Below are 25,595 nucleotides of genomic sequence, written 5' to 3' on the forward strand. Positions count from 1 at the left end.
TTTGAGGTGGAGTTCTAGAGAGTTCTAGGTAGTGTTGTCGCACGGCTAAGTAGAGAGTGAGAGCAACATGTGTTTACCCTTCATCGACTTACTACTCCCACTGCAAATGCAATGTCTGGGCGAGTAGCAATCATTGCATACATCAAACTACCCACTGTAGACGCATATGGAATCTTATCCATTTCAGCATGTTCTTCCTCAGACACAGGACAATCTTGTTTGCTAAGTTTCACATATGGTGGCAATGGAACACTCAATGCCTTTCCTTTCTCCATATTGAAACGTTGCAAAACCTTGTCAATATACTCTGTTTGAGATTACCAAATCAACTTCTTTGATCTGTCTCTCTCAATGCGCATACCAAGTATATGACTTGCCTCACCCATGTCTTTCATGTCAAACGCTTTTGCCATCTTTGACTTCAAAGCTGAAATTTCTTCCAAGTGCTTGCTAGCAATCAACATGTCATCCACATACAAAATAAGGATCAGCCAACTGCCATCCTTAGCCTTCTTTGTATATAGACAGTGATCGAAATCACTACGTTTGTAGCCTTGAGAAAGCATAAACTTGTGGAACTTATGGTACCATGCCCTCGGTGATTGTTTTGAGCCATAAAGACTCTTTAACAACTGGCATACCAAATCTTCCTTGCCTTTCTCAACAAACCCTTCTGGCTACTGCATGTAAATTTACACGTCTAGATCACCATGCAAGAACGTTGTCTTGACATCCATTTGGTGCAACACCAAATCTAATATGGCAACCAATGCAAGAAGGCATCTCAATGTAGTCATCTTGACCACAGGAGAGAAGACTTCATCAAAGTCAATGCCTTGTTCTTGCTTAAAGCCCTTGGCAACAAGCCTTGCTTTGTACTTTGGCTGACTATCATGAGCGGTGATCTTATACCTATAAACCCATTTACAAGGTAGAGCCTTTTTGCCCTGTGGTAATTTAACTAGCTTCCATGTCTGGTTTCTATGTAGAGCTGTCATCTCTGACTGCATGGCCAATTGCCAATTCCCGGAGTCCTTCATTTGCACTGCTTCGTTATAACATGAAGGCTCATTGCAATCAGTCAACATGACATAGTTCATAGATGGAACAAACCGATCAGGAGGTCGCGTGATACGTGTAGATCTACGCAAAATAGGTGGCTCAGGCTCAGCCACAACCTGTGGTTCCAATCTATCCTGTCCTTGCTCCTCTTGAGCCCTGACATTTTGTCTTGCACGTGCAGGTCCATCTTCTTGGAAGACAACTCTTCTAATCTCCTCAACCCTCTCTGGTTTAGAGTGATATTTGGATTCATTAAAGTGAACATCATTGCTGCGGATAACCTTTCTGGATTTGGGATCCCATAGTCTGTACCCCATCTCACCAGAATTACCATAGCCTAGAAAGATGCACTTTCTACTCTTTGGCTCAAGTTTGTTCCTAAATTTCTTTGGAACGTGAGTATATGCCTCACAGCCAAAGACTCTGAGATGCTTGTATGAGGGCATTTTGCCTGACCATACCATCTATGGTACTGAATTCTTGTGCAAAACCTTGCTAGGAGATCTATTTATAAGATGAACAACTGTGGATACAGCTTTAGCCCAAAACCCATTTGGCAGCTGTGCATTAGACAACATACTTCTGACCTTCTCTTGTATGGTCCTATTCATCCTCTTAGCAACACCATTATGAGGAGGATTGTAAGGAGCAGTAAGTTCACGTTTTATACCTTTTGACTCACAAAAGTCCTGAAAGGCCTTTGAAACATACTCTCCACCATTGTCAGTGCGTAAGCATTTAAGCTTCTTGCCACTCTGATTCTCCACAAGTGTCACAAACGTTTTGAAAACAGTAAACGCTTCATCCTTGTGCTTGAGAAAGTAAACCCATACTTTCCTCGAGTAATCATCTATAAATGTCATAAAGTAAGAAGCTCCCCCTAGAGATAGGTTAGGCATAGGTCCACACAAATCACTATGAACAAGTTCCAATTGTGTATCTCTTCTATACTGCTTCTATGCTTATGTGGCTGCTGTGTTTGCTTACCATACAGACAATGTTCACAGAATTCAAAATCATTAAATGAAAAGCCAGGCGAATAACCAGAACGAGACAAGATTTCCATTCCCTTCTTGGACATATGTCCTAACCGGCTATGCCACAAAGAAATGTTCGGCTGCTCGGTTACATTGATTACATTTTTAGAGACATTGGATACGTAAATCATGTAAAGTCCTCCAGACTTTACTCCATGTGCTACTGTCACAGAACCCTTGGATATCTTCCACATGTTCTGTCCAAAAGTGGTGATGTAGCCAGCATCATCAAGTAAACCTGTGCTGATCAAACTCTTTGTAATTGCGGGAACATGTCTCACATTCTTCAGTGTGAAAGAAGAGCCATTCTGAAACTTCAATTGAACATCTCCAACACCTAAGATCTCACATGTCTGCCCATTGCCTAGCCGAACATGATCTTTAGTGGTCACATAAGAGGTAAACCACTCCTTGTTTGGAGACACATGAAGTGATGCCCCTGAGTCTATAATCCAGTCACTCAGTGCATTTCCATCAGATGCTGTAAGAAGAGCCGAGCCCATTGTATTCTTCAAGAAGTAGATGTCTCCTGACACTAGACTGTCATCCTCTGCAACAGTGTTTGTCACATTTATTTCTTGAATCTTCATTGAGGACTTGTTCTTCTCACCATGGTCTTCAGCTTTCTATTTGCCTTTTTATGCTTTCCATTCTCTGCAGTCTCTTTTCATGTGACCCTTCTTGCCACAATGGTAGCATTCTATGTCACTCTTGCCTTTAGCACTGCGGGACTTGCTACGAGACCGATTCCTCTTTCCACCTTTGTACTTTTCTTTGGTCCTTCCCCTGACAACTAAGGCTGTTCCTTTGCCTTTGTCCATTGTCTTTCTATTGGTTTCTTCAGTAAGCAGACTGCCTTCTACACCTGCTATGGTCAAACCATCTGGAGGTGCAGAATTACTCAAAGGTGTGCGAAAAGTGTCCCAACTTTCCGGCAATGTGATCAACAGGAACATAGCTCTAACAAGTTCATCAAACTTGACACCTTGAGCTGACAACTGAATGTAGATGGTGTTGAATTCATTCAGATGATTGGACATAGGTGTCCCTTCTTTCATCTTCAAGTCAACAAGCTTCTTAAGCGAGTATACCTGTGAAGCTGCACTCTGCTTCTCATAAAGATCACTCAGCTTTGTCCATGCTTCATAAGGCGACATCTCGTCTGCTACATTGAAGTAAACGCTTTCTGCCAAAGTCAACATAATGGTAGAAAGTGGCAATTCATCCATTTCGCTCCATTCATCTTCGTCCATATCTTGTGGTTTTATCCCCTTGAGCTTTATAGGTTTTATTTGCTTCTTTTGTACCAACACATGCCAAATCTGCTTCTTCCACAATGGGAAATAGGTTCCATCCAGCTTCTTGATATTGTAAAGAGCATTGTCCTGTGATCCAGCCATAGCTACGCTTCATAGTAGTTTACTTTCCTGGGAAAAATTCGGCAGAGTTTCCCCTGTAAACTGACCTCTGAACCAATATCAACCTGTCAAATGAACCAAGAAAGCTTCAGATTCTGCAGAAATTTCGGCAGAGTCTCCTTTGTAAGATGGCTCTGGTGTACTAAAAAACAGACCAAAAAACAGCTCAAAAACACTGTCTCTCTAACATTGTAAGATGCGGGTAAACATGTCCTGCACCTATACTGTCTCTCACTGTCCTATCCTCACTGTCCTGTCCTCACTGTCCTGTAACCATAGACTGCAACAATGCCTCAATGGCAGTAAAGCAAAGATGCAATCCCAACTGTCTAACTCACAGTCAATACATCCTAGCTGCCTATCTAAGGGTGCTCGAGGGATCGCTCCAAGACCTGTATCACCGAAAGGATCTCAACATTCGAGAATCCCCCAGCTCAATAAAACCTCACTCGACCCTCAACAAAGGCTGCAGTAAATCTGACAATACATAGACTTCCCACAAAGTCATACATCCACAAATTTCCCACTATATGCTGTAACCGCTGCGGCGGTTGTTTGCTGCGTGACTCACAGCCAGCAAACCCTCAACAGACATACATCATCTCTTACAATACATCTCATGTGGAAGTACCTGCAATGTCAGGATGAAATCTGGAATATCAAGCTACCTGATGAACTAGTGGATGTCGCCTACAGTCTGTGTGTAGATGCGTCCGTATCGTATGTGACACGCCTCCAAGAACTGTGAGCCGTCCTTCGTTGCGTAGACAGCCACAAATGAGCACTTTGGAAGTGCAGATATCCTCAGCACCTGCAGTCGTAGGCCGAAACCCCAAATTTGCAGAATCGGATCTGCACTCGCCGAGACCACGTAATTGAAAATGGCCTGCGCGGGACTTTGTCGAAGCCGAACGGTGGCCGAGATGACCTCAGAATGAAATTCTGAGAACACCAAGCCCTTCAGGCCTTCCTACAGGATTTGGGGCCGTGTCTTTGCCTGTCGAATTTCACTCCAATCTGAGCAGGTGACTCTGGCTACCTACAAATGCTGCCCCAAGCCTCGATCTGAGCTCTGATACCAATTGAAGGAGTACGAGCGGAAGTGCGACGCGAGAGAGAGTGCGAGAAGAAGAGCACGACGATATGGTGAACTCGCTCTACTGTAATGTGTAGAGCATAGTGAGTTTTTATTAGGTTTTTACAAAAGAATATGTGTACATACCTGGCGGCCCGCCCACTTACCTGGGCGACCACATTGGGCTTTATACCCCAACATTTTTCTCTCACACTCTTAGGGCAGCCACTTGCCCTTGTCGTCATGCAATAAACTCTTCACCAATTAAACTATGCCTTCCCAATACACTCAAACCCCAACTGCCATGCAGCTACCCCATAGTATTGTTCATCATGTTGTGCCATGAGAAGGCACCAATTTTTGTTAAAAACACCATTATTTTTGGCTAGTTCACCAATCTCGATCTGTCCTCCATACTTTCAACTTCTCCCATCCTTGCATGCACTAGGCACAACCATAGTTTCAACTTTGACTCGCAGCCATATCTTTTTAAAGACCAACAAGACACACACACTATTTTCATTTTTAGCATTAAGGAGTCTACACTAGAACGCACTCAGACACAAAGTTTTTTTTCTCTCACTTTTTGTGGTTCATGAATATACACTGAGGAAGTTCTTCCCTATCTCCCTTTCCCTGCTCATGCAACTCTACTCGCTGCTCTCTCTCACACTATTCATGCAAATTACTCCCTTCACTCATCACCTATGACAAAAACAGCTTATTAAACCTTTAGACTTGCATCAATCGAATAGCTTTTTCCTGAGCATCATTCTTTTTTGTGCCTTTCCCTATCTACAAGTAATTACATAAGGATTATCAAGCAGAGCATACAAAAAGATACATAGACGATGGGATCATCTTGATTACTCTTGTAGCTCTACCAAGAGGCCTTGCCAATGTCACATTGAAAGAAGAGGATAACACATATAGAATGGTGATGGTAGACTTGATCACTGAAACAGTAGTCGACACAATGGCCAAAATCACACAGAAGATGATGATGGAGTTTCAAGTAGTCATGATTGATTCAAGAGAAGGTATGAAGAGGAAATCATGATGGATATAGAAGGGATTATGGCCATAAAGATGGTGATCAAAGGACGCAGAAAAGCATGAAGATCGCATGGATAGACATGATGGATATGCTCAAAGTGATGACATTGATAAACACAACGACACACTCTCTCTCTTTTACTACTCTTAGATACACTCCCTTTTTGCTATTACACATGCTAATGCATAAATTGATTTGAGGCTATATTTAAAAAATATGAAATATGTGTGGTATTCATTATATAGTGACCATAGTAAGGACAACTCAAACACCATTCACATTGCCCAAGATTGACACCCTTCCACCTCACAAACATGCAATATCCAAGCAATTTTGAGTACCAAATAATGGTTTTGAACTTTTGACCCCATCAAGATGTAGCAAATTATGTAACAAAGAGATTGTTGGATGTTTGATGACTGCATCATCGTAGCCTTCTTATATATTTGATGGGCTTCTACCTACGTGAACGACAGAAGGCTAGAAAAGGCTTGCCCCTTGTTGAGTTTGACTACACCTAAGGTTTTTGATAGGAATCGGACCAAGCTTGGGAAGCATTGAAAAGTTTCAGTGTTGTAGTTTGACATGCCGATTAGGTTACAACATTTATCAAGGATAGGCAACCATGTAGGTTCTCCTTCCTTAGAGCCAAGTCGCACCCTGTGCTAGTGGAAGAGAGAATCTACCATATTCGAAGGCTTGTTGCATTTACGGAGCTCTACAATCATCCCACCAATCCCTTCAAAAATGAAGGGAATATGCTATTATTAAGAAGAAGAAGAACATAGCATTTGTTTCCCTAGACTTGGTCCAATGGAATTGCAAGAGGAGGGGGGAGGGGCACTCGACTATAAGTGATACAGGGAGATGGAGGGATCAATGGCTAAAAGTAGCCCCATGTGGAATCCGTGATTGAGCTCCAAAAAAGGAGGCCACAACCACGAGTTTCGACCCGCTACTCTGCCCTTTTGAAGGAACACATCTTAACCATCTCCACCGCGCCACTTCTTGCAAGTACTGTGACTTTAGAAGATTAAATGTCCTAGCCCCTGATTCTACACCCAGATCACTCACTTCCTCCCCAATCATTGATCCCTCAAGTCATCACCGTGTCACTTAGGGCAGAGTCGCACTAGCTATAGGAGGGGTAAAGAGGAGAACTCTGTCATTTGGTGGGCGAAAAGCAACCATCTCATGGAACAAAGGTGGAGAGAAATACACTCTTGCGCTTTTGTCCAAAATTATAACTTAATCTCTTAAAAAACAAAGGGGTTATCGCAAGATTAACAGCACTTCTAGGATCCTACAACCAAAATCAAATTTTCTAAAAATGGGTTTCTTCCTCCCTCCACTCCCCCTACTCCTCTGAGTGCGACTGCGCCTTGAGCAAATTGGGTGTGAAATGTTTTTATACATTTTTGTTTGGTGGACGAGTGGGGAAACACTATTAGAAGTTGGACTTTAGACTTGGACTTTCAAGACTTGAGGACCTGGCCTCCCCACCGGCTTTTGCTCATACGACTGTGCCCCCTTCTCTTATCTAATTTTCTTTCTCATCAGTGCAGACCAATTTCGTCTCTGCTTCGAATATCTGCGCAAATCGAGCTTTGTGGGCGATCTGGCGAACTTCATTGCAATAGAGCTCGAGCAATTTGTAAGCAGCAAACAGCGCCGAGACCGACCCCTCGGTTTGATTTTCCCTTACTCCGATCAACCTCCTACTTTACGATCTGCATAGCGGCCATTTTGTAGCACCTTTGTATTCTGAAAGCAGCGCATTGATCCCATGGGCAATGCCTGCTGTTGCTGTACAGATTCGGCTGCAAGTGACCCTGTTCACACTGGCACAACTAATTCCTATGCAGGTGCGGAAATTATGAGCTTGCGCGCACGCATGCACGCGCGCGCGCACACACACACACACACACACACACACACACACACACACACGTACACACAGTCTTTAACATGTCGAGGCATTTAGGTCAGGGTGCAGCAGCGCATGCTTTGTGAGCTGTCACATATAACTCTGTTGCACCTTGCTCTTATGCATGACACAAGTGATAATAGAAAGATTTGATTACGCAATCCAATTTTTGGAGCTGTGTGTCCAGGCACATCATCAAAGTTTACCAGTTTTTCTCAAGACAAATCAAGCCTCGAAATCTCCAATGGGTCCACCCCGTCAGGAACTACCCACAGGCCTCACTCTATAAGCACCAGCATAGCGTCGTTAAAGGCATTCTCTTACAATGATTTGAAAGCGGCCACACGAAATTTTCGACCGGAAAGTTTTCTAGGGGAGGGGGGATTTGGAATCGTGTATAAAGGCTACGTTGATGAGCACACACTAGTTCCTTCAAGGCCAGGACAAGGAATGGCCATAGCGATCAAGAAGCTTAAATTGGAGGGAGTGCAAGGTCATAGAGAATGGTTGGTAAGTTTTTGTCTCACTTTTTGTATGCTAGCTTATAGACATTGATTTATGAGAGATTATTTGTCTCTGAATGGATAAGGATGTTGTGGTTCCAAGGTTTTGTTTTCTCTAATGTCATGTGTTAGGCACAAACATGTATTTGAGAGAACTCTTAAAAGGTTCATGCAAGAATAGTCCTCTTGAGGAATTTATGACTGGTTTTGATTTTAGCATATCTTATGTCATCATTATAGGCAGAGGTGCACTATCTTGGTGCACTTCACCATCCAAATCTAGTGAAGCTAATTGGATTCTGTGCCGAGGACTGCAATCGCTTGCTTGTCTATGAGTACATGCCCCGTGGAAGTTTAGAAAACCATCTCTTCCGCAGTAAGTCATCAAATTATTTAGTTTTGAAGTGCCAAGATGTGGACAGTGCAATGGTAATATATTTTCTTTGTTTTGCCTGGATGATCATTAGAGGGAAGGCACATTGCAACTATGCCATGGGAGACACGGATGAGGATTGCTGTTGGCGCCGCCAAAGGTCTCGCTTTCCTACATGTAGCTGAACGACAAGTGATTTATCGAGATTTCAAGGCCTCCAACATTCTATTGGACAATGTGAGTGTCTGCTGAAAGTGTGGGCTTGAAAAATGGATATGGGAAAAAGTTGCTGTGCTATTTATGTCATGAATTAATATGGTTCTGTTGTTTTTTTAGCAATATAATGCAAAGCTGTCAGACTTCGGGCTTGCAAAAGATGGACCTATGGGGGATGACACACATGTCTCCACACGTATTATGGGGACATATGGCTATGCTGCTCCAGAGTATCTTGCAACGGGTGGGTTGAAGAATGATTGTAATATCATGCCTCTCTCTCTCTCTCTCTCTCTCTCTCTCTCTCTCTCTCTAAAAACAGAAGTACTCCTGGTATTGTAAACCCCTTGAAGATGTTTCAGGGAGGAAGCAGCAAGCCTCTCACATAGCAGATGTACAAGATTTAGAGGTATAACGGAGCCTGACGGCCATGAACAGGCCTACCACTCGATACAGTCGTGAGACTCAATGGCCAATGTTTGGATATATTTAACAAGCCGGGGGAAAAACCTCTCCTGTGTGTGAGAGAGAGAGAGAGAGGGGGGGGGGGGGGGGGGGGGGGGGAGGGGGCGCTTAAAGTTGCTAGATTTGGTGCTTCTTGAATCTTTACCTTGTGAAAAGTAGCAACATGAACGAGCTAAATTTTGACATCATCTGTCACAAGGATGTTGGGTGCAACGGAATTGAAATGGTGAAGATTTAGACTTTACACTTTCACAAATCTTTACTTCTTTCCTTGCTTGAATGTGTGCTACCTAGCATGGTTCCTTTTAGAGAGAGAATAAGAGAGGTAGATATGTGTAGAGGGTGAGAGAGAGAGAGAGAAAAGGAGAATGACACCCGATTGGGTCCCAATCAACCCTCTCAAGGGGCCCCAACACAGTTGTCGATGTGGTATTTGCTTTTGATTGCGCAAATTGAATGTACACATGCAATACCTCAAAACAAACTCCACTGACTCGAATGGGGAATGTCGTTGCGGTAACTCTTCAAGATGAAGCACCTCCGGGGCTGATTCGATGCACCTTTGGATCCATCTTGATGAGGGGTTGCCGATGGCCACCAAAGGGTAGATTTGGGGCTGATTTGCGCTCTCGATGTGAGAGGAATCAAGGGCTGAGAGCTGGCTGCAAAAACGTAGATTTGGCACGTAAAATGCATCAGATCTGTTGTAATCACTTTCGGTGAGGAATCGGATGGAAACAAAGAGAAAACGGCAAACTTTACACTTGTCAACACTTTTAGTACTTCAAAACAACTTGAAAAGAGAAAAAGAGAGACGACACAGCGGGGCGGAGTTCCAAGCCAAGACGCGTTGGCCCCAAAGACTTACGTCCCTTTCGGTATTTCTTTATTATTGATTTGCAGAGGTACAACTCCTAGTGGGTCGAGATCTTCGAGCTCTGTATCTAGATGCCTGAAAGAATGGCCCTAAGGGCACTTATAAAGAGTACATGGGTTACTAAAAGCAGAGCCCCAAAAAGATACCGTCCAAAAAGCACTTAATATCAAAAAGTATCTGTATCCTAAAAGCTCACGTAAATCTGCCCTGGCTGGCACCAGTGCAAAAAGTGGATATCCGTATAGCATGCCATGTCACCCTGTTCAGCTGAAACCGGTCCGTGGGGTGCAAGATTTTAGCTTTCACCCAAATCTTTACTTGATAAACTTTACTTGAACTTTACGACACGAACTTCATGTATAAACCTGTGATTGAAATTCAACACTTCAAAACAAAACACGGCATGGTAGCTAGAGCGCTACCAAGCAGACAACGACACCCTGTTGGCCCCAAAGATTGGCGCCCCTTTCGGTATTTCTTTATTCTTATTTCACTTGCAAAAAACCTGGAAACTTCTACAAGTTGTCCCACTTTTATCGGGTTGAAATTCCCCTAGTCTAATCCGGTTTCGGCAGCATAACTAGAGTAGAAGTCACCACGGACAAAATCCCAAAGTAAACAGTGACTTTCCACGCACTTTAGAGCACTTTACAAAACCTGATGAGAAATTACAGCACGTTGAAATCTCTATCGTTGGCCTCCAAAATGCACCAAAACACTTGTTCGGTGATTCCCTAGCTTTCTTGAAGCTCTTGGATCTGTAGGCATCAGAATTGGCCAAAACCCTAAACTTGCAAAAAATTACAGCAAGCTGTAATTCTCTGTTTTGCGCCAATTCGTGTGCCGATCACTCCTGTGGGTAGCCCTCAAGCTCTTGCACCTGTAGGGTCACTTGCTCTTTGAATTAGACTAGATTCCTCGCGGGAAATCTCTCTAATTTGTCTTGTACAAGCACCCACAACTTTCCAGAGGCTCCCCTAGCAATAACTTGTAGTTTAGGTGCGAAACCCTAAACCTATAGAAAAACACAGCAGGCAGTAATTTTCTGTTTCGCATCATTTTGAGCGAAGCAAACACGTTTATGTGTGTCTTAGAAGCTCCCGCACACAATGGGATAGTTCTCTTGTAAATCGGACGAGTTTTCACGCAAGAAAACTCTCCGTTTTCGCATTCCTTCGCGATGGAACTATGCATACCTGAAGGGGATTAGCAATTTGCTAATCCTGTTTTTGTACAGAAGGCTGTTGCCTTGGCAAACGCGCATAAAACCCTAGAACTGTATGATGAGCGCGGAGCGGTGTATGCAAGTGTTAGAGCACGTGAGGAAGTGCAGGGTGTGTACCTTGGAGAGGGGCGAGTGCAAACAGAGAGGAGGGCGCTAGCAGAACGAAGAGGGAGAGAGAGAGAGCGCTACTCGATAGATGGGGGAATAAGTGAGTGAGTTGAAATTAACTCACATTCCCTTTATTAAAATATATAGGACCAATTTAAAAGTTAGTGGCCAAGTTCAATGTGAACTTGGCCAAAGGTTAATAACCTTTAAAACTATACACAAAGGGGGCCATTTGGGCCTTTAACTCAACACTGTATATGGTAATCTGAGAAGCCCAACTAGTGGGGCATTACCATATGTGCAAAGGGGAGAGAGAGATGCATGAGAGCAAATCATCGTGCTACATAGAGCAAGGGAGAAGGCAAGCTTTTCATTAAAGCTGTGATCACTTGCACCCACTACTCACACACATTGTGTAGCACACTTATGAAGTCGAAGAATCAACCGACACTAAAAAATGGGCGCCCCCTCTTGGATGAGGCTTCTGGAAAGTGTGTTGGCTTGCATGCAGCTCCCTTACTACCAAGTGTCCATTTGACTCTCTTTGGTTTAATTTCCTAGTATCCACCAACTTATAAAGTCTTGCCGAGGGGCCTAAATGACATTGAACTAAGCCTAGCCAACCTTTTATTGCTCGGATTTTAGTGCCGGCTTGCCCGACCATCTCGTGGTGACTTGCCCTTCTTGACGGCGGGTGAAACTCTCGGCCAACGGTCGTTTCACACTGGCCATGCAATGTCCAGGCATTTGTGATTTTAACAAAGGGTCCCAAAAATTAAATAAAAATCAAGGGAAAGAAACCAACAAATATATATAGTGGTTGTCACAATCTCGTGACATCAGCACAAAACGCGGAATATTGTACAGTCTGCCACGTCAGTAGCGCAATGCAAAGTTCGGAAGGTTGTACAGCCTGCCACATGTCAGTTGCGTCAGGCTTTATTTTATCTCCATGGGATCCTTTAATTTTTTTGGACCCTTGGCATACTTTATAAGTTGTTACTCTTTAATTTCTTCATGTGTGACTTTCCTTTTTAATAGCTTTAATATCTACTTGTGTGACTTCCCTTTTTAATAACTTTAGGCCTCTTGGCAGGAACCAGAAGTTGGCTTCTCTTCTTTCATCTAGGTTTTAGGCCCCTCCAGCGGAATTTGTAAAACACAGTCAAGTAAGTTCTAAACCCTAAGGTGACTCAGATTCCCTAGTGATGCAATGCCAAATATAGAGAACTGTTCACGCACAGAGAATTCTGGCTATGACCAAGAGATTGACAAGGACCACCTTTTTAGGGAGAGTGAATCTGAGGCAAGCCAAACAAACACATTGAACCGATGCGTCTATGACCTTGACATAGAAACCTAATCCTAAAACCAATCACATATCGCCTTTTCAAATCAAAGCAATCGTCCTTGAATGCAGGTTACAAATACTCATACTTCTAACATTCATGCAGCTTGAAATCTAACAATTGATGATTCATTTATGCATTCTTTTGTCATGATGGCTGTGCACACATAAAAGCTAGCTGTAGACAGCTCTGGTGCGTTTGAAAATGTGTCTTATGATTTGTATCTTAGCCAATGCATGTATCCAAGATCTTAGCCAATGCCTATAAAAGGTCATTGGGTGGTGCGTGTACACACCCAAGATCATAATCTTAATCATAATCATAATCATAATTCGTACAAAGAATTCTCAATTCATCATCAATCTTTATTCGTAGTTTCTTTCCTCCAAATCATGATTTTTAGTTTGCCGTCGCTCCTTGAGTAACTTGATTACTGAAATTCAATACCGACTCTTTGTTCTTGTGCTTTAATTGGATGGTTCGTTTTCTTGCGTCAAAACCAGCATGAGAACCAAGGCATGAGAACATCACATCCTCCCAAATCCATAATGTAGAAGTCAACTGGATCTGTAAATGTCTGAACTTGTAGTCAAAGTGATGCAACCAACAGTGTTGATAATGTGTAGGTTCCATTAGCCATTTGTGTACCTTTGGCGTATTCTTCAATACCTAATTTTGTAGCTAATTCAGGGGAGATAAAGTTTTGCCTAGAGCCTAGGTCGAAAAGGATAAGGGCATCTTGATCTTTGACTCTTCCTATTGCTTTACATGGTTCATTGGATGTATCGACGTTAGTCCCAAGCAAAATGACCGTGAAGGCCACATTTATAACACCTTGCTTCTAAGTTTTGTTCAGTACTGTGCCATCATTTTAAGAGTCGTACGTCGAGTAGATGTGTCGGTCACTGTGCTAGTTTGCGGTTGTGGGGAATCTTGGATGGAGGATCGAGGATTTGGGTTTCTCTTGTGGGCAGGAGTGGTTATGTCAGTGAACACCATTTCTTTCTTCATAATGTGATATCCTACTCTTGCAATTTGTACACAAATAGCAAGAGCTTTCAAAATTTTTAATTTTACACGTTGAAATTTTTTGCAGAAGCCCTAATTTTTTGCTGAAAACTCTAATTTTCCAAAATTTTCAGAATTGAAATTTGTTTGCGTGAATGCTAGAGCTTGTCGAGAGGATCAACTTTGTCTTCTGTTGGATATCCAATTTTTCAACCGTTGAAGAGATTTTTAGAGGCCTTTGCAACAAAGAAAAGCGTCAAAAAACATGTTTTTAGAAGCTGTATCTTCTTTTCCTTGTTCTCTTGTCATGTCTTCTTCATCCCACTCCATAGCTTTTATGTGTAGGTTGACGTAGGATCAGTTTCTCTTGAAAAAGTGAAAAAAATTTAATGACTCCTGTAGAATCCCTCTATTCTCCATCCATGTCGACAGGATCATTCTCCGGTTTGCAGAGGGCAAGTGTTCTTGGTTCTTTATGGCTTATGCTCCCTAAGACAGAGCTTGCGTGATGGACCAGGGTTGGGAGTGCCCAGTAAGCCCGAGGCAGGGACACAAACATTCTTTTATAGAAAATTTCAGAAAAATTTGGAAGCGCCAATATGATATGTTTGCTCTTTGAAAGGACTGGTATGCTTTCAGAAAAGCACATGATTGGAGCTCTTATACCACTGTAATCACTTTCGGCGAGGAATCGGCCGGAAACACAAAAGAAAATTGCAAACTACACACTTGTCAACACTTTTAGTACTTCAAAGTTCAAAACAACTTGAAAAAAGAGATGACACGGCGCGGGAGAGTTCCGAGCCAAGACAGGTTGGCCCCAAATACTTGCCCCCCATTCGGTATTTCCTTATTATCGATCTGCAAAAGTACAACTCTCATCAGGTCGAGATTTTCGAGCTCTACGTCTAGATGCTTGAAAGAATGGCCCTGGGGGGCACTTATATGGGTTGCTAAAAGTAGAGCCCCAAAAAGCTACTGTCCAAAAAGCACTTAATATCAAAAAGTATCTGCCCTTGTTGCTAGCAACACAAAAAGCGGATATCCGTACAGCACAGTTACACGGAACGGGAACGGGGCCTTCGGAAGGGGGCCCGGGGGGGGGGGGGGGGGGGGTAGCTAAACAGGAACAGGAGGCCAGAACGGTAAACCGAAAATAATTCATGGGGGGGCGTGTTCTTGACTCCTGAGAGCTTGAGGCTTGAGGGAGAGGGTTTGGATTATATAGGAGAGGATGGGAAGGATACCCCCCTTTCCCTCCCTTAAAAAAAAAAAGAACCAGATTTTTTAGAACTGCCGTTCCGGATCCGCGTTCCACCGGTTCTGGGGTCCGTTTCACCTGGCTTCCGTTTTTGCATAGGGACGGAATGACGTTCCGTTTACGTCTCCGTTTCGAGGGAGCTCGACACTCGGAAGGCGTTCCAAGAACGAGAGGGCCCCGTTCCGTTAGTTCCTTGTGACACTGCTACAACATGCCACGTCACACTGTTTAGCACAAAATGTGGAATGTTGTAGTCTGCCACATCAGCAGCGCAGCGCAAAGTTCGGAAATCCGTGCAGCCTGCCACATGTCAATTGTGCCAATGGAGGTGGATTGGCCTAATGGAGGTGGATTAAACAATCCCCTATCCTATGCTTTTGGATACAATAGACAAAAATCCTGTTTCAGTATCATTTGACCTTCATATTGTGTCTCTGAGAGTTTATGTACGGGCGTATGTGTACCTGAACTACACTCGCGCATGCACCCAGACACGCATGCACGGGTGCCTGAGTATGCACACACAACCGTCGAAGTCCAGGGGAGGGGGGCTGCACATCTGAACTGTACACTTACTGGCGATTAAACTCCATAATTTTTTGCCTGAGCCGCTGGATAATCGACACATCAGCAGGCGTAACGTATTTTTTGAAAGCCAATGATTGGCATGCACATCAGCCCCCGTAATCTCCAATGTCAATTTCACTGCGCGTAATTTCCCAGCACGTCGCTTTCAGTGCGCGGAATGTGTTCGCACGTCACTGTCTGGCCTCCCTCGCCCTGGACCTTTGACGGCCGGGAATGGTCCCCTGCTGACCATTCCCTACACCATAACAAACGCAAAGGAAAGTATCAAAGATCAGAAAAGGAAAGAACAAACATAAACAGAAAATAGAAGGGAAAGAAGAAAAAGAAAAAGGGAAAGGGTGTGTTACCGTACATCATCAATGATCAGCTGCTGAAGGCGCCATCCAGCTGATACCGCTCTCTCTCTCTCTCTCTCTCTCTCTCTCTCTCTCTCCCTCCATTGAAATTGGACTTAAAAATTATTCTCTCTTATGTTTCACTCTATAGGAACCTACCATAAATTTATCATTCTTCTATACGGGTTATGCATCATGCTGGTTAGGAAGATTTTATGTCGGGAAATGTAGACTTGCACTTATGGCTGTGTGAACGCAGATGTTGGGATGGATATGGCTGCGAGTGTTCAAGTGGGTGCTGAAGTGCAAGCCTTTTGGCACTAGGCATGCATTGCAGGCCACTACATTCTAACACGTGCATGTGTGTGTAGGTCACCTGTCCGCAAGAAGCGATGTATACAGCTTTGGAGTTGTGTTACTAGAGATCCTCACCGGTCTCAAGACAGTGGATAACAATCGGCCATCAGGGGAGGAGAAGCTAGTAGATTGGGCTAAGCCATGTCTGGATAACAAAAGGCAGGTACTGCGTATAGTGGATGAGAGACTGCAGGGCCAATTCTCAAGCAAAGCAGTGTTTAAAGTTGCGCAATTGGCTCTTCGATGTCTAGATGAAGTCGCAAAATCGAGGCCCTCCATGGAAGAGATCGTGGATTCCCTTGAACAGTTGCCGAGTGCTAGGGAGGGGACGGTGTAAAATCCATGGGTGATCCTTGGTTCACATGTATCACACTAGCTCATTAGCCACACTTGGTTCAAACGTGTGGATCATGAAAGCAGGCAAGAAGCATGTTGTGTACTGGTTGCTAATGGGAGGATGAGTTGTGATTGGCGAGTATGAGGCCTTGTTCAGAGAGTAATTTTGAAGCATTATGCACTGACACGCTTGGAGTGGAGATGGAAGCACCGATAAAAGCTCTTAGATCATGCTGCCAAGCATAAATATATCGGCAGTTATTTTGAAGCTATTGGATGCTTTGACACAGGCATGCTCATCTTCTGTTGGACCTGTAAATTGCTTTTGGAAGCTTCGACAATTTGTGCAGTATCCATACATCCCTTGAAAGCAACAAGCTTGGCTGGCTCTCAAAGCCTCTGTAGAGCGTGCTGCTTGGGATCATTTTTCCAGAAGGAGTGGTCATATCTGTATGAGGCCTGAAAATGTTGTTTTTGTGTAAAAAGTAAATGATCTTCACATATTGTGGAGAGTTTGTTTAGGAGCTTTGAATGCTTAAGACTCTTGAGTAGCTATCCTCCAACCGGTTGATCACACTGGATGGATATTCATATGTATATAATGTCATGCAGGATTGCTACATGTATTTGCTCAAAGCTTGATGTTTTGCATAATATCAGCACATGAAGTGTGCTATGTCTATCCTTGCTTGGATGCACGTTCATCTGTTCCTGTAGGTATATACACCAGCCCGGAGTTAATCAAGGGTCGGTGAGAGATAATCATGCTCTTCATCTGGTTATACCTCTACAGGATGCAGCACAAGACATGCTAAATCAGACATACAGCCTTCCTGTATGGCAGATATAGAACCATGTTCAACTTACCCATTGCTTTTTTTTTTTCCCCTAGTTTTAATGGTTTGAATAACTATGCCTGTCTCATTGTCGCACACACAGTTAGCTGGCATAGCACTAGCAATGCCATTGTCTTATGGAGCCATTTCAAGGTATTTTGCCATAAACCTTGTTTAAGCTTGCGGAGGATTATCCTGCGGGTTGGGAGACATTCGTTTGGATAGAGCATCAAGAGAACTACCGGTCACGTGCACCAGTCACATGCACAAAGTTTGCGGGCATAACACTGGCAATGTAGCAGTCTTATGGAGTCATTTGAAGGTCTTTTGCAAAAAAGCTTGTTTAAGCTTGTGGAGGGTTGTCCTATGGATTAGGTGTATGGTCACGAATGTGTTTCACCACTTGATAGAATGCCTCACTCACTGGAGCTCATGGTGGCCATGCTTTCAGCACATCAGGAGTATTGGTTGTTAGATGGTACCCTTCTCTAATCCTCTTTGCTTCTCTCGGCATAGAAGTGTGGAGTCGAGTCTTGCTTTGAGGTTTTGCATTCATTTACAGTCTAAAGCAAATACCACACCGGGAGAGGTGTGGGGTGCCCTTGAGAGGGTTTGTTAGGACCCCATGGGTGTGCCTCCCTCTCTCTCTCTCTCTCTCTCTCACACACACACACACACACACACACACACAGGACAAGGGTCCTAGGTAGGGCTTGGGCAAGGGGCTATGAGCTCATGTGACATGCATAATTTAGGCCTCCCTTCGAGGTGGAAGCCCTTCTTCCCATGGCTCCGCTCTCTCCCCTTTCTCCCCAACCAGCCTCAGTACTTGCATGCATGCTTCTTGTTAGACCGACTTCTCCCCTCCTTACCATAACTTGCGAGAGAGAGAGAAAAAGCTCCGAGTGCTGATACCAACGTAAGGACAGTGGGGGTAATGGCCTACTAATTTCCACCCAACCTACGTTTATAAAGCCTTCTATACAAGCCCGGCCTTTCGTTGCAGCTGTGGCTGAGCGGCCAAGCATGAGCAGCATTTTTCGTTTCTGCATATGGGCGCCAGAAGGCCCACCTAAGCTTGCACGCTCTCTTCACCATCGCCAAGGGTAAGCTTCGTTTCAAGCATAGTGTTAAGTGGGCGCCCTATTTTGGGCACCTTCCCCTGTTAAGTGATTCGCCCCATACAAGGGTTCGTAGCTTTGTGGACAGTACCATGCAGCATGCGAGGGGTATGCAAGGGGTCCCATGGTTTCAAGGGCTTCAACCTCTCAACATATGAGCCATACCATATTGAGCAAGAGGAAAACAAGGCTATGAGCATAGGACTGATCGCAAACAAGTTTCGACAAACAACGTGAAATTTTGAAGTAAAAAGGAGCGCATTTATTTTGCCGATTTATTTAAGGGTCGGATCCAACATGATGAGCATGGCTGGGTGTGGCTGGCTACTAAGAGCCATCGAGCGTAATCTAAGCCATGCCAAAGAGTTGTCGCCAACTAAGGGACCAACTACATTAGGTAACCTGCAGAGGCTAAGTATCTTGACACAAGGGTGTCTATTTGCACAACATGCATGTTTGTTGGTTCATTTGCACAATGTGCCCTATGACAAAAAGTTTATTTTATGCAAGCCATGCTAAAGAGCATGTTCTCTTCAAAGGATGCTCATAAAGGCATGTTTGATAGGTGAACAACAAGGATCCTTTAGGCAAGGCGTGTGCATTAAGTGGCTATAGATTTCATTAAAATTTTGCCCATGTAAAAGCCATGCAAGACGTGCATCTTGGATGGGTGTGACTCCACATAAGGAGATTTCTTTCTCGCTTCCATTACAACGTAGGACACTCTTAAGAACATCATCGAACACATATTGGTCAATAAATTGTTAGATGATCGAGCATTCACAACGATGCATAAGTATGCTGGTTTTTATGTTATGACTCTTTTGCACGAGGGTGCTCATGGAAATCTGCATACAAATGCGTGACAGATTTTTGGTGGCATTTATGTCGCCCGATATCAATTTTCTATGTTGTGGATAGTTTCTTCAGGGAATTTATTTTGCCTTTATGGATGAACATTGATTCAATTATGGTCGTGTCTCATCATTCTTATATTCGGTAAGCAGGATTATGAACTGGAGCAAATCGATAAGGTGGCATCTATTTTGCTCATTCCTTATCATTCTATAGCTAAACATTCTGCTGCTATACTCTGTGAGATACATGCAAATACATACCAAATATTTTGACATACATGGTGATTTATGTTAAGGACAAGGATCCTAGAATAAGGTTTCAAGTTGTTATGATGACAATGCTATGGACAAGGGTCCTACGATTAACTCCAAGTTTTAGATGAACGAAGGTTCTTGATTTATGCAAAGACAAGCATAGCTACAAAGGTAGCAACCAAGTGAACGTATAACAATTTTATGTTTTCCAAAATCATAAAAGCAAGTTAGGATTACAAAGATTCCATGACTACAAGGGCATATATCTTTTCTATGGCATTTGTCATCCATCACAAGGGTGAATAATATGGTTCAAGAACTCATGGAGTTTGGTTTAGCCATGCGTATACTAAATCTCTTTTTCACAAAGCAGACCAACATGGATGGTTGAGGTATTGAGATCAATTTGAGACAAATTTTTCATGTGGAGTGTATGAGTTCTCATGGACTATGACACTGGTGCCTTTTTTTCACATGATGGGTCCTACATTGCTGCTCACGCTACGAGCATTATGATTATATGTTTACATCTTCTCAATCAACATGGCTATTTGTGGAAACTATGCTTTTATGATATTTAAAAAATTCTTGGACAACTAGAAGGACATACCTCAAGAAAGTTAGACTTAGGAGAACATTAGTGTGGTTAAGAAACAAATTTTCACTTTTTTTTTGAGGACAAAAACTTTTCTCTAAGGGATAGTGTGAGGACAAGGGTCCTAAGCAGGGTCTGCGCAAGGGGATATGAGTCCACATGACATGCATAATTCAAGGGGTTGTATAGAAGGCTATATAATGAGCGCAATTTGGGTGGAGATCAGCAAGCCATTACCCCTCTATCCTTACACACTCTCTCTATAACATAGCTCCATCTTGTTAGAGTTCAGTTTCTTGTCCGGTGGTAGCTCCGGTATCTCCCATGAGCAGATTAAGGAGTGAGGGTTGTTTTGTGGCTGTGCTCGGCCGTACTTGAGGTAGATGTACCTGTACTTGGCGATGCACTTCACTATGTTTCTCACTTGGTAGGCTTTCATGAGGTGGGACCCACGTTCCTAGAATTTTCTTGGGTCAAAATCTCGAGTCTTCAGCAGTTCTGCTACTAAATATGTGTCCCATGTCACTTTCAATGAGTTTACATATTTATTAGCATTTTTAGCCATTTATTGGAATCGTGGGGTTTTCTGGTTGGGAAGAGCAAACTTCTAGTTTGCCTATATAGGTAGCCCTCCCCCCTCCCCCCTTGTACTTTTGGCATGTTGTTCAGTGCAGAGATCCAAATTTTGGGGCATTCTCTCTCTCTCTCTCTCTCTCTCTAGCGTTTTGTGAGTTTGCGGCTATATTCTCTCTCTAGCGTTTTCTATCACCATCATCGATTCCTCTCCTCGAGCGTTGGAAAGTGGCATGCTCTAATCCCCAGAGTCTTACATTGGTATCAGGGCTCAGGGGAGGAGGGAGAAGGGCAGCAAGGCATGCATCTCTCTCTCTCTCTCTCTCTCTCTCTCTCTCTCTCTCATGAGTTTCCATGCGGGCTTGGGCCGGCATGGCCCCTTGGGTCGAGGAAAAAGGATCGACAGGTAAGTGACCGTGGGCAGCAACCCTTGGAAAAGGTAGAAAGGCGAGGTCGACCTGCACCAAGCCGCGTGCAGAGGGGCTCGCTGAGGTCGCGCTCACCTGCTATGCATTTCACGTCGTGGGCGCACAAGCCAGGGAGTTTCAAAGCGGTCACAAACTCTCACTCTTTTGTTGCGTTGCAGCCGTCGCCATAGCTCTTTTAGAGATCCTTTTGATACCCAAGCACCATGAGGCCTTAGGGAAAAATAGTTGAACCAAGGGAGGGTGGTCACATCCCCCCCCCCCCCCCCCCCCCCCCCCCCCCCTTCCTTTTCACCCCTTCAACCTCTCTCATTGTGAGAAAAGTACAACATCCACAACAAGGGTGAATTCGACGAAGGTTGCTGAATCCAACAAAGTAATTCAACGGTTGCTGAATCTCTGAGATTGAAGCAATCCGGTTGCCGTGGACATTCGAATATCATGTTCGAAAAACATGGAAGCTTGCACACATGGTGTGTATCTCGCATGCAAGAGGCATACCATCTTCGCCACATCTTTGACTAAGAGATCATGGTAAAACCATCTACAAGAAATCCAAGGTTCGGCAAAGCATCGAACTTTGGAGATTAAATTTGGATGTGAGAGCTGATGATTTGGCTTCAAGAGATGAGGCTCATTAATTGAAGATGACAATCTTCCCAATCAGAGATTTGAATTAGTCATGAACTTTTAAGATCTCAACGATAGAAAGCAATCGTCGACAAGCAGAAGCTCCAAATCTTCACGACAATGAGGTATGCATATTTTTTGCACTTTCCTTGTCTACTTAGTTTCAATTATGGAGTTGTCATTTGTTATGATAGAGCAAGGCTCACTTGGCCTCCAAGATGGTGTTTTGGTCGTTGAGCAAGGCTCACTAATTACATCTAAACGATTACATTCAGTACAACACTCAACAGTTGGCCCTTGATACTTTTTATCATGCATGGCATGTGCATATCTATAAGGGCAATGTCAAAAGCAAGGCTTCTTTTTTCATGCTTATGGTATAATACCTACCCACAGTTTGGAGTATGCTGTGAGCATATCGATTTTAGGAAGCTTTACCATTGTATGGCATGACCATTCAATAAGTGCCACTATTAGGCAAAGGTGCTCGGCATGGCCAACCATGGGTTTCTCTATTTGCGCGTTTTGGATTTGCATTTTTGCTAGGACATGGTTCCTAGGCGAAGTGTTCCAGAATGTCCATCGATCAAGAAAACCCTATATGATCAAGGACATCAATAATCAAGCCAAGCAGAGTACGAGTTACATACCTTGCCAATATTTTCTGCTTTTCAATACGATGTACAATTCGACAAGACCGATTCTTTGCGAATGCTCGACAAGGTTGACTTTCTTTTTGTACGACATCTGTTGGTTGGCAAGAGTATCTGTTAGCTATGAGCACAAGAGCTCCACGGGTACTTATGTTAAGCAAGGCTTCAATTTCGACATGTGGCATCGAGATTTTTAAAGTTTGGAATATGCTATTTGCATATGAACTTGGGGAAACTTACCAAGGTGTCTGTTGGTTTTTACGTACCAAGAGGGCGTATATGGCTTATACAATGACTCAGTCAAGCAATAGATATGGCTATGAGCCAGATTCGAGTGAGTTTTTTACTTAATGTTTAGGGTTTCAAATTCTTCTTGTTTTTTTTAATTTTAACCTTCATTTTGCAAAAGATTTCTTGTTGTGCAAAGCAAAGTGCTTTGAAAGAATCCACAAGAAGCAAGGCTTCTAACCCGTATCCAGGTATTGCCCATTGATTTGAGATCAAGGGCAATGGCACACATGTTTGGAATTTTGGCAATTAGGATATAAGTTTACATTTTGTGTAGGATAACGTTGAACTGTGATGTATCCAAGCATCTGTAGATTGTGCATGGCACTTCCTGTTTTGGCTCACTTTGTTGGGACCGCCATTCTAGCCAAGGGCTTACTGCTTTATTTCTCTACTTTGCATGCATGGCGTACCAGTACGGTGGAGTCAATTCCACGTCATCATTTCTTACACTTCCGCTATAACAGCAACCGCTATGTCAAGGATACAATCGAATATTGAATGTTTAAAACCATTTAATCAAACTAACTTCATTCAAGGGAAAAGCACCAAAAATAAGTCAATCTGATACAGTTCACGATCACTGCCAAGGGTAGGTGGGTCAAGCTCTGACGGGGAATATTTTTTGGTGAGCATTTTTCAGCAAGCGCTCTTTTCGAATCCAACAAGGAGATTCCAAGAAGATTCTTTTCCTCTCTCCTCAACTTTATTTTCTCTCCTAAGCCTTCGTCGCCCCCCCCCCCCCCCCCCCCCCCCTCCCCTCTTCATACTTTCTTTTCCTTGGCAAACACACCTCGATCAAACATTGTCGTCACCATCGTTGTTGCTCATTTTTTTCTCTTTCCTTATCCTCCGTCGGCCTCGGCCTCTCTTTCTCTCTCTCATAGATTTTTTTCCTTGGTGAATACACGTCAATCAAGGATCTTCATCACCATTGATCTCGCTCCTTTTCTCTCGTTCTCTCTCTCTCTCTCTCTCTCTCTCTCTCTCTCTCTCTCTCTCTCTCAGTTTTTTTCCCTTGGCAAACAAACCTCGATCAAACATTATCGTCACCATCGCTTTTTGCTACTCTCTCTCTCTCTCTCTCTCTCTCTCTCTCTCTCCTCCGTTGTCCCTGACCTCTCTCATCTCTCTCATAGATTTTTGCTTGATTTAATATCCATTACTTTCTTATTGATGTGACACCTCAACAACCTCATACCCTATCACACAATCTCTCTCTCTCTCTCTCTCTCTCTCTCTCTATGTCACACACAAAGAGAAGTATACACCAAAATCAATTTACACAAGTATTAATGCTAACAAAAAGAGAGACAAAATGATATATAAGCCAAGATAATCCAAAACATCTTCACCAAAGATTCAACACCTATCCAATCCATGTCAACTTAGTCAGCTTCAATACATAGCAGAAAATCTGTCACAAAATTGTACAATCGTGGGGATTTACTCTAAGTTTGGATATGTGCATTCACGGCTAAGAGCATTGCAGACATCTACTTTGCTTAGCACGGGTTGATGCATGAACATGTTTTCTTTTTGGCTCAATCCAAGCACTCTCAAGTAAATGAAGTACAAGTGCTTACAAGCCAATAAGTTTTTTTCTTGGCCACCCTGTCAGTGAAATTAGGGCATGTGCAGTAGGGCTCATCCTTTATGTGCACCTCATACAACCCCACATGTCCGTCTAATGCGTGATGCTCAACGTGTATTTATCTTTAATCACCTTAGCCTTTAAACAAAGAGCCATACCAATTTTCTTAGCTGCCTCCTCTTAGCTACCTCCTCTGAAATGGAAGTCCAAAATTTGATTCTTATGCCATTTCTTAGTATTGAACCACTGCTACCTGCTTTTGTTGAAGCGGAAGAGGAATCACCTTCACCCCTAGAAGGACTGCGCATTGTTGTTGCACTCTCTCGATCTTTTCCAACTGTCTCCACTTGAAATCCTCCTTCAAGCAGTACCTTTACTACATGCCACGATATTTTTTCCACGTCTTTTTTCACCAATGGGGTGCCACTACATGCTACACGATTGCCTAGAGGGGTTCTTCTGATTTCCCACATAGCTTCATTGACCTTTCGTTCCAAAACACAAAACTTGTCTTCTCTTTGGAATTCTGCTAACCGTGAATTTTCCATGAAAATGATCTTCCTTGGCCTTCTGTGTGTTGTGAAGGGGATCGGGGAGCACCACAGACGGAGAGTGTGTGAGAGAGAAGGAGACACACACGATGTGGGTGGGGAGACTCCAAAGAGTGAGCTGCCCCCTATACACTTATGCTATGTATAAGGTATACAAGTCAGTGGGTGCCCAGACTCTGGGCGGCCGGGCAAGGCACATGCGCCTATACCCCAACAACCTCCCACTTAAAGGCGACTGTGCCTTTAAGCAAGGAAACCTAGTCTAAAGACTACAAAAGGTGAGAGAAAACCGCTCTCAACAGATGCCCAATGGCTGGCTGTGATCGTGTGCATCCGGCTATCCTGCTCCCGTGTAAGTCCATACACCACCAGACGTACCGCACACGTACTGCAAGTATGTACGCAATACCTGCATATCTCCCTCGTGCACTATGCCATCATCAGTCAACAAACGACTGACAATCCCAACTGCATATGCTCCCACTGCAGCTGCGATATCCGGTCTCAAGATCAGCATCTCATACATGAGACCACCGAATGCCGATGCAATGCTAGCGGGCCCTGCTAGCTCTACGGAGCATGCATCAACATATATGTCCCTGGCAATAGGCATCTCTGACTGACAAGGCGTGTCAGCCAC

At 43.6% G+C, this 25,595-nt stretch overlaps 1 protein-coding gene across 2 annotated transcripts; it reads left to right on the forward strand.

Moving 5' to 3' along the window:
- Positions 1–7,148: 7,148 nt before the first annotated feature.
- Positions 7,149–17,231, forward strand: LOC147456863 (putative serine/threonine-protein kinase PBL11). Of its 2 annotated transcripts, XM_086511977.1 has the most exons (7): positions 7,149–7,514; positions 7,764–8,086; positions 8,320–8,455; positions 8,547–8,689; positions 8,789–8,912; positions 16,256–16,404; positions 16,493–17,231. In XM_086511977.1, the coding sequence occupies exons 1-7, from the start codon at positions 7,436–7,438 to the stop codon at positions 16,589–16,591; spliced, it is 1,053 nt and encodes a 350-aa protein (XP_086368103.1). In that variant the 5' UTR covers positions 7,149–7,435; the 3' UTR covers positions 16,592–17,231. The 2 variants fall into 2 exon arrangements, with proteins under 2 accessions (XP_086368103.1, XP_086368102.1); XM_086511976.1 differs by having other exon boundaries at positions 7,151–7,514; positions 16,256–17,231.
- The last annotated feature ends 8,364 nt before the right edge of the window (positions 17,232–25,595 follow it).

The sequence above is a fragment of the Adiantum capillus-veneris genome, chromosome 5 (genome assembly GCF_014529385.1).
Source record: "Adiantum capillus-veneris isolate H3 chromosome 5, ASM1452938v2, whole genome shotgun sequence".
Taxonomy (NCBI): Eukaryota; Viridiplantae; Streptophyta; class Polypodiopsida; order Polypodiales; family Pteridaceae; genus Adiantum; species Adiantum capillus-veneris.